The sequence below is a fragment of the Laccaria bicolor genome, genomic scaffold (genome assembly GCF_000143565.1).
Source record: "Laccaria bicolor S238N-H82 LACBIscaffold_1 genomic scaffold, whole genome shotgun sequence".
Classification (NCBI taxonomy): Eukaryota; Fungi; Basidiomycota; class Agaricomycetes; order Agaricales; family Hydnangiaceae; genus Laccaria; species Laccaria bicolor.
This window is the reverse complement of record NW_001889872.1, coordinates 3,041,437-3,051,298: the sequence shown is the minus strand read 5'-3', so window position 1 is coordinate 3,051,298 and position 9,862 is coordinate 3,041,437. Positions and strand designations below refer to the sequence as shown.

At 44.9% G+C, this 9,862-nt stretch overlaps 1 protein-coding gene across 1 annotated transcript; it reads right to left on the bottom strand.

Moving 5' to 3' along the window:
• Positions 1-5,954: 5,954 nt before the first annotated feature.
• On the bottom strand, positions 5,955-9,711 carry LACBIDRAFT_321327 (uncharacterized protein; the record flags this gene model as incomplete). The annotated part of the gene is made up of 8 exons (XM_001873652.1): positions 5,955-6,053; positions 6,102-6,749; positions 6,801-7,057; positions 7,445-8,213; positions 8,256-8,381; positions 8,430-9,013; positions 9,053-9,590; positions 9,649-9,711. 8 exons carry the CDS (start codon positions 9,709-9,711, stop codon positions 5,955-5,957), a joined length of 3,084 nt encoding a protein of 1,027 aa, XP_001873687.1.
• Between the last annotated feature and the right edge of the window lie 151 nt (positions 9,712-9,862).

The following is a 9,862-nucleotide window of genomic DNA, read 5'->3' as shown; positions in this document are numbered from 1 at the left end:
GAACAAAAAAAAAACACGACACTTTTGAAATTCCTTTACCTCATATCTCCACACAGGAGCACTTCAGAACATAATTCAAACAGATTTGGGAAGCTACAGTATAGGGCTACAACTTTCGCTTTTTGACCATTTTTGGTAATTGGTCATGTGACCATCATCCCAACATCCTCTTACATGGACCCTGATAGGTAAAGTCATTCTCCTCTTGGTTTTCTTCACTTTTTAGTCAAACCAGGTGATATTTCCCTTTTGGGATGGACCCTGAAGTGGACCCTGAAGGTAGTGCCTGATGTTCTGTATTCAAAGCATTCATGCCCTGGGTATCCATTGAAAAATCGCAATGAAATGCACAGGGCCACATTTGGAAAATCGCAATGAAATACCCAGGGCTACATTTGAAAAATCGCAATGATATTGCTCATGTAGCTAATGAAAGTTGCAATGATATCACCCAGGCACCTAATGAAAATTGCAATGATATCGGCCAGATAAATAATGAAAATCACAATGATATTGACCAAGTAGCTAATGAAATTTCCAATGATATCGCCCAGGTTTCTAATGAAAATGGCAATGATATTGGCCAGATAAATAATGAAAATCACAATGATATTGACCAAGTAGCTAATGAAATTTCCAATGATATCACCCAGGTTTCTAATGAAAATTGCAATGATATTGACCAAGTAGCTAATGAAATTTCCAATGATATTGCCCAGGTTTCCAATGAAATTTCCAATGATATTGCCCAGGTTTCTGATGAAAATTGCAATGATATCGGCCAGATAAATAATGAAAACCGCAATGATATTGGCCAGATAAATAATGAAAATTGCAATGATATTGACCAAGTAGCTAATGAAATTTCCAATGATATCGCCCAGGTTTCTAATGAAAATCGCAATGATATTGGCCAGATAAATAATGAAAATTGCAATGATATTGACCAAGTAGCTAATGAAATTTCCAATGATATCGCCCAGGTTTCTAATGAAAATCACAATGATATTGACCAAATAGCTAATGAAATTTCCAATGATATTGCCCAGGTTTCTAATGAAAATTGCAATGATATCGCCCAGGTTTCTCATGAAAATCGCAATGATATCAGCCAGATAACTAATGAAAATCGCAAACGATATTGACCAAGTAGCTAATGAAATTTCCAATGATATCGCCCAGGTTTCTAATGAAAATCGCAATGATATTGGCCAGATAAATAATGAAAAGCACAATGATATCGGCCAGATAACTAATGAAAATCGCATAATGAATAGACATGGTAACTGGAATGATTCCTATCATAAAGACTGTGGACTTATACACAGGGAGCCCTAGGCAGTTACCTTATTTATATGATAAAAGTGGTACCCACCAGTCGGACACAAACCTATCCGAGAGGAGAATATTTATGGAACAGACAAATCAGGGTTCTTTCCAGAAGGCGGTGTTAGGGTGCGTGTGATTGGACCGAGAGGAAAGAAGACTCAGCATCAGCAGTCGGATGGTGGGAGGGAAAATACCACAGTCATTGTCACGATTTGTGCTGATGGATCATCGTTGAAACCTGCCATTCTCTACAAAGGACAATCATATCATGTCAAGTGGGACCAGGAAAATCCCACAGAGGCCTCGTACGTCTCAGTATTCATTGAAAATTCTTGCTTCTCACCAACATTCTATGTAGACTTGGTTATTCGAAAAAGGGCTGGACCGATGGTGAGATTGGGGTGGAATACATCAAAGATTTCCATGAACAAACGAAGGCAAAAGCAAATGGACATACTCGGGTGCTTCTTGTGGATGGCCACAATTCTCACTACACGCTCGGCTTCCTCCTCTTTGCACGTAAGCATCGAATTCACGTCTTGTGTTACCCTTCCCATGCAACCCATGTGTATCAAGGTCTTGACATGGTCATATTTGGGCCATTAAAGCTGTTTTGTACTCAGGAGAAGGACAGGTGGTTGCGTGAAAAGAGGACAAAAGTCGACAAGACGAACTTTTTACATATCTATGGTGCTGCCCATGTCTGTGGGTTGACACCCGAAAACATCAAGGCCGCATTTCGTCGAACGGGTGCATGGCCTTTCAATTGCTCAGTCATCACTGTGGAAATGATGGCTCCAAGTGTCGAAACCTCTTGCCAGGGTTACCTTCCAGTCCAACCAACCACGCCTGTCCGAGCTGTGACCACCTTGATTCACGGTGTGCACAAGCGCGCCCACGCCATGGTGGTGTCAGAGACTGATAGCATGGACAATGAAGCCTTACCTTGCACCCCACGCTGTCGCCAAAACCCATTCGATACGCCTGTCCGCACAGCCCTCCAGTCACTTTGCACGTCATCCCTGTCCTATCTCATCACTTCATCCTCAATCCAATCAGCGGCGGAACCACCATCATTCACTGCTTGTGTGATCTCACCACCTGTCACCCGTCATCTCACTGTTCCGGAAACAGCGCTCAAGTCAGAACTGCAAGAGGAGTTAGCAAAAGCAAAAGCAAAGCTGGATGTGCAGAAGACTCACCTCATTGCTCTGCAGTCCTCGTTGGTCCTGAATGGCATTTATGTCAATGACGTTCGAGGTCAGTTAGCAGCACAAGAGGAGGCAAAGAAAAACAAACAGAGGAAGGGTCGACTGGTAGCGGATGGCCGGCCTCGCCTTTACACAGCAAAGCAATTCACACAAGAGGTCAAATTGCACACAGAGGAAATGATTCGAAAGGAAGCAGAGGCGAAGTTGCGCAAGGAACAACGAGTGGCAAAAGCAATTACAACCGAGGGACAAAAGGTAGCCGAGGCTGAGCAGGTGGTGCAAAACAAGGAGATTTGTGCACAGTGGAAGGAAGAGGTTGTTGTGTGGGAGGCTGAGAGGGACCTTGCTAAGCGAGAGAAGTGCTGACCTGCGTGGAAGAAGCCAACTTTGAAGGGACGGCTCATCCCGAAACCAGCCAGTTGTGTTGCAGGAACGGTCGAGGCGATAGGGGCACCTGAAGGGGGAGTGAACACGGCCGTGGATGACAAGGATGAGGACGGTGTGACTAACTCCCAGAGCAGTGATTCTGACAGTAGTTCAGATGAGGACTCGGAATAGATACTAGTACTTGATGGCTCGTAGCATGGAATAGGACTGGGAACCAAAATGATATTGATTTATAGAGGGGGACTGCTAACTACTCTGAATGTGGGTCCAAGAGTTCTCCAAGTGTCCCATTCATGCCCTTTGCCATCTGTGTAATCTTTGCTGCTGCGAAAACCATTGACTCCATTAAGAACTTCGCCTCCACCATCAAACGGTCATAATCTCTCACCAGCTTGATGCCGTCATTGCATGTCCTCCGATGAGCCACATGCGAGCGCTTGAGCTCAGCAAGTAGGTGGGCACAGTTTGTGCATGTGTCATTGGTTTCCTCAGCTTGGGTGCTTTCTTCGTCTTTGATTTCAATGGCTGGGACAGGTGGGCTATCCTGGGATACCCCATCGTGTGTCAGGTTGTCGTACCACTGTTGGGAATTGATTTGGGAGTCGAGTATGCCATTTGCACCAAAGTCACTGGACAGGGAGAGAATCAGGCAATGAACAGGCAATATGATGTAGTAGACTCATGAAGTTGTCTTCAAGGAAGCTTTCAGAAAACTTTTCCGAGCTGCGCACTGGACTTGGGAAGACCCCAGCTTGTTTTTCAGCCACCTCAATATGATGATAGACAGCTTTCGTTGTGGCTCGTGACGTGAGCTTTTTGGATGATCTGCCAAGTTTAAAAGAGGGTGGAGGTGGAAGGTTTAAGTTCCGAGTAGCGTCTTGGAGGGAGGGATGTGTGCTCAAGGTCGGCTTGTCCATTGAGATGATTGTTGCTTCGAAGAAATATCTGCAGACAAACAAAGCCAAACTCCGGATTATATCCCAATTGAGGCATTTGTGACTGTGTCATTGAGTAGGTTGACACTGTTTCAACCGAAAGATGCAGTCCTCAACAACAGCACAAGGTAAAATTATTTAAAGTCCTGGAATGTAGAGTTAAGATACATTCTAACATTTTGTGTGACTTGAATCAGTGTGCTAGATGTGATATGTTCAGCTACAAATGTTTGTGTCATTGACCTGTTGATGACTGTACTTTGAATTTTTTTATGCCGTAAAGTGGGTTGCATTCACGTAAATGAGGCGATTAAAATGAGCCTACATAGAGGCCAAAAGATGGAAAACTTGTGAAGTTATAGCTACATGCTGCCTCAGAAAGTGTAAGAGTGGATTGATGGAAGTCGGTACAGCTGCGGGATGTCACATGACATGCTCAACTTAGATTTTTGAACTTAGGCAATTTCAGCTGTTACTGCTACGTCTCTGTGCTGTCTGTGCTGTTTCCATCACCTATACACATATGTTTTCATCTTTTCGGTGAGTCCATGATATTCTTGCTCTGGTAGTTGTGCTTCACAGGTATAGATAGGTGTTTTAACCATGGCAGCCACCACCACCACCATCATCGACAAAAGGTGATGACGGCCCACCACCATGACCCACAAATTCCCACCACTGTGCATTGACCACCATCCACAAGCGCCCACTGCTGCTGTCAATGACAATGAGTCACCATGGCAATGACCTTCATTCAAACACCGACGAGAATGTGAGCAAGCACCAGAAGGGCAGAAGGAAAGCAAACAGCTCAAACGTGACAGCTATGGCTGTCGCGTTGCCACGTCGCTTCTTCCTTCCACCACCACCACCACCATCCACCCCACCGTCTCAAGCCACGACCACCCATGACAACGACGTCAACAACGCCAACAATAACGATGACAACAATGCTGGCGACGATGATGACAACAATGCTGACAATGACCATGGATGATGGGTGGAGACGATGGTGAGCGGAAGGCCCAGGTAAGCCAGCAGCATGGCAATGAGATGATGGACGATGATGAATGTCATCATTGTCATTTCATTCCCCCTGCGAACAAACCACCCCACCCATAAACCTTGCTGACCCAGACCACAGGTGCCATGTCATGACGTGGCAACCAGACGATGAACGACAACATTGTTTGTCGTCTCTGTTTGCCCACTAGATCCACCACCACACCAACATCAATGACCACCCACCACCATGACTGCCCACTGACGAAGATCAGCGCCCACCAACGTCAACAACCACCCACGAAGACGAGTGCCCACAAATGCGAGCGCCCATGGTCATGAACGACCGCCCACAAAATGAAGGCGAATGCCCACAAAACGAAGATGACACCCACCAGACAACCGCCCAGTACCCCAAAAATGACAATGCGCCCCAAAAATGACAACGCGCCAGTTTGGGTGGCAGAAAGAAGAATGGTGTGATTTCGATTTGAAGTAACTTGTGGTTCAGAAACATTTCCATAGACAAGCGATTCTTTGTACACTAATTAATTACATTCAATACATTTTATATATTCAAGTATAGTGTGGTGAGGAAAATTGAAGGCCAAGTAATTAGCATAAGGTTGGCATCAGGGATCCCCAAGGACAGCCCAGGCCACCCCAGGACAACCTCAGCACACCTCAGGACAACCTCAGCGCACCTCAGGGCAACCTCAGGTTGCTACTGGGAAATCAAAAAAAGGAACCTGTACCTGAGGGTGCTCCAGGGCACCCTGATGCCCTGAGTTCCATGACAGCCTCTGGATATCCAGGGTAGACCCTGGATGCCCTCAGGGAAGAAGTGATTTTCCTGATGATTGTTGAAGTTTCTGCAAAATTGTTGAAGATTGTTCGCAAAATTTGACTTCCTTCCTTCACATGTTTCTGAGATGGGATAATATTCGACAATCTTTGACAATCTTTGGCAATCTTTGACAATCTTTGACAATCACCAGCTTTATTTCATGAAAAGTATGTAGGAAGAAAAGAAAAGTGGGTTTTGTCCACAGACAACCGTCAAAAAAAAGGTTACTCAAAAAACAGAACCCTATTTGGTCTTCTTGATCATCCTGGGGCATGGTTTGGGACGCGAGTTCTTTTCTGTCAGTTGTATTTTCTCTTCGCGGTGAATGTAATCAGGTCCAAACTAGTTGATGTCATGTGAGTCACCTCAAACTTAGTGGGTTTCACTTACCTGAAGATCATCATCATCTCCAGGACAATCCTGGTGATTCAAGTCTTCCATCCTTTCATACGGATCCCAATCTTGGTGATGTCCTGCATCCAAGCCCCATTGATAATAACTCGTGATCCCCGCAGCTCTTGAAACCTCAAACATCTCTGTCTCCAGATTCTCCAAGGCCTCGCATTCAACATCAATGTCGAACAAGACTGAAGGGATACTTGTAAATTGGATCCTCCAAGCCTTGTTGATGATTTCTGGCTGTGTGAGTACCTTCAACTTGGGTTCATTTTTGATATGTTCTGCAGTGTAAAGGGTGAATGCATGAGCTAGTGGTAAGTGCCCAAGCCAGGTCTCTGCATTTTTGCTGATGTGACACAGAAACCAATTTGTGATCTGGGCTCTCTTGACAATAGAAAGAGCTCCGCAATACGGAACCAAGCTTGTTTGAAGAGGCTTTTTGCTGTTTTCTAACCAATCTCTTGCTGGGATGATTTCACTCTTTAGGTCATCTGGACTGTAGCATGTGAGTAATTTCTTCAGAAGCTTTTTGAATGGTGAGAGGATTTTGTTGATCTCCTCGCTGTATGGTATTTTAGATGGATCCGCGAGAATGTCTTCTGAGGTTTCGATGTCCTGGGCATGTTTCCATTTTCCGAGCTAAAAATGCAGGTGAGTACATTATCTGATTAAACCAATGGTGTCACTCACCTGTATTGCTCGTCTTGCCAATCGGTCGTTCCACAATGAATCGACGATGTCCTTGGTATTCACAACAGAAAATCCACCAGCTGCAGGCTCATCCTTGTCAAGAAATTGATTTTCCCTCCACCAATGCACCCTCCAACCGTGTTGCACTGCCTGAATGAGGTGCACCGGATACCAAAACTGCTCATGTCTCGCTAGCGCGCCTCTCCCCGCTCTAATGAACAAATTTAAGTACCATTCATAGTGGAGAATATCGAGGTCTGACCGTAATCGTAACTCAAGTGGTTTATTCAATGCAAGACGTGCCTCAAGCTCCCTGTAAGATTTTTTGGTCAACTTGAACACTAATACAGACATTTCAAATCCTTACTTTCATTTGGACTTCCTTGACAAGGGAAAATGGTGTGACAAATCACATGAATCACAGATAAACGGGGCATCTGGCACAAGGTTACTGGCTCTTCCATTGCGCTGACATGCAATATGAGACCAATCACGACATTGATCACATTGGATAGCCACCCCATGCTCGTGGCGATAAAGAATATTACCATTACCAATGATCCCACATCAGCAGTTCAACTCAAATTCTGAATCTGGGAGAGAAGACAGAGGGCTAGTCGGTGATCCAGGTTGGGAGATTACACCTTCCTCAGGCTCTGGAGACAGAGATTCCTCAGTAATGTCAGCTGGTGCATCACGAGAAACATACTCGAGGGTCCGTGATCTCAAAGGGTTCAAAAGCCAGGTGCGCTTGTTGCTCTCGAGCTCAACAAATTGGTCCAAGTGGTAGGTCGTCGAAAAGAGCCTGTCAAGATTATTTGTTGAGAATCGCAAATTGAATTTCTTGGCGAGGGCAGCTGTTCGAACTTGAAAGAATAAATCCTGTGCAACAGCTCCTCCACGAAGCAAATAAAAAGCCTGATAGACCACAAAATTTTGAGGTAGGTCAACATGCTTTCCGGCCACATGAGTATCAAAGCTGGCAGGTTTGTCTCTGATTGGGTGACCATTATTCATCAAATCATCATACGTATAGATGACCTTCTTGTTGTCTGAGGCATACCGAGCAATAAAATGATTGCCATCTTCGTTGGTCAAAGCTAGTCCCATGAGATCATAAACAAGTCCATGAGAATTTGCCGCAGATTGGGTATGAGGAAGCAGCGTCGAAGGAAAATCCCATTCCTGAGGCATGGTCTCAGATGGATGCTCGTCACCAACTTCAATAGTGAAAAGAAGTGGGAGAGAAGTAAGCAGATAACAAATATCTTCTCTGGCACCCAGACAAAGAGGTACAGTCTCCTTGACGCGCCAGCACCTAGTTGCTGGAACTTGCTCTTTGTTTAGGGAGACCCAATCCGCAAAATACAGGGCAAAATCTCCCTGAAACTGTTCGAAGTCATGTGGTGTTAGCTGTTGGATTCATCATCATTGAGGGTGGTGAGAAATCTCAACATGAGGACCACCAATACTGGATGATCCTGTGCAGTAGTGAATCTTGATGAAGAGTGTTTTGAAAGCGGAAACTGGACGATAGGATGAATGCACTTCCTCCAGTTTGACCAGCTCTGCAAACCAGGCCTAAAAAGAAATGAATCAGTCTCAGGTGAATATGGCAAAGATACGTACAAAAAGTGATTCAAATCCACTAACAGTCTCAATAACCTTCTTTTTCTTCAGGTGGGTACATAGAGAGTCCTGTTGACAATGGAGGAATGTTGATGTAGTCTTTTCAGCCTTGTCAAGATCGTACTGCTCCAACAAATGAGAAAATACTGGGCGTATTGCAGAGTTTTCTGGAAGTGAATTATAAATAGTCTTGAATTCATTGACTGAACTGCACATGGTGGTATAGAGAAGTTGCAATGAAGAGTTGAGCCAGCAAGAATTCTTGAACCAGGGATAGCTCGGCAGGTCTTGAACAGCAGGACTGGTAGCAGGAGACTCTGCTATCTTTGGGTCTGGTTTCTTTGGCTTTGGTTTCTTTGGCTCTGGTTCCTTTTTTGTGAAGCTTTTCAATGTCAATTGCTTTTGCTTCACATTTGTGCCCAAGAGTTCCTTGTTTGTGTCTGGCAGGCGTCCATCATTCTTTTTGCGCTTTTTATCTGCAGGTTTTCCGGAGCATGTGGGTTTTGTTTGACCAATATTCTCCTTGACAATCTTCCATCTCTCTGCTTTGCCATAGCAGATTGGCTTCCCTTCTATCGATTTATCTGCATCAGAATACATTCAAGAGACAATAAAAAAGGAACTCATGAGTTGCTCCGTCATGAAGGCGTTCATAATATACAGCAACAGCATGTAAGGGGAGTACATCCCTTCTAAAAATTCATGATCACGGCCGCAGGCACTGTAAAGCTTCCAATGCATCGCTTCCTCTGTGTTATTGTCAGCTGGCAGAGAATCCCAAAGATCAATATCCATTTTTCTCTCAGACTCGAAGAGCATAGACACATGAGCTGGCTGTGTCCACCATTCCATCCAGGAAGCAAGCTTAGGGAAATCGCGTACCAGGAGCAAAGCCTGTGAAGTGAATTCTGCTGAGGTCGGAAGCATTAAGAGGCCCAATGCACGTGTGATAAACACGTCCGCCATTGCAGGTGAAATGACACCAGAGATACGGCTGACACGTGTAACACCAGCACAGTAATGTTCTCTACATCCTTTCAGGAGATGCTCTGCAGCCACCTGAAGCTCCTGCCGATTTCGTGTATTATCAGGTTGAGCCATCCAGAAGACAATGAAGCCTCGGGTGAATCCACTGCTCTCTGCCTCACTGAAGTCCATCACCTGACAAATTTACAATTCAATGAGGGAAAAGTTGGTGGGATAAAAAATGATGACATACCCCTGCGAAGAGATCATCCGTTATGGGAATCCCTCGTGCCTCTGCCTCATGAGCGATGCTCATAATAACTGCAAGGAAGTGGTTCTCGAAGTGGATGGCACTAGCTCCTTTTGAGTAGGATAAGACTCCAGGAACCCAGCATAAGAGTATTGAGCAGTAAGTCGAAGAAACAACAAGGAGGGAGGTTCTCTCCTTCCAAAAGTCATGAGTAGCA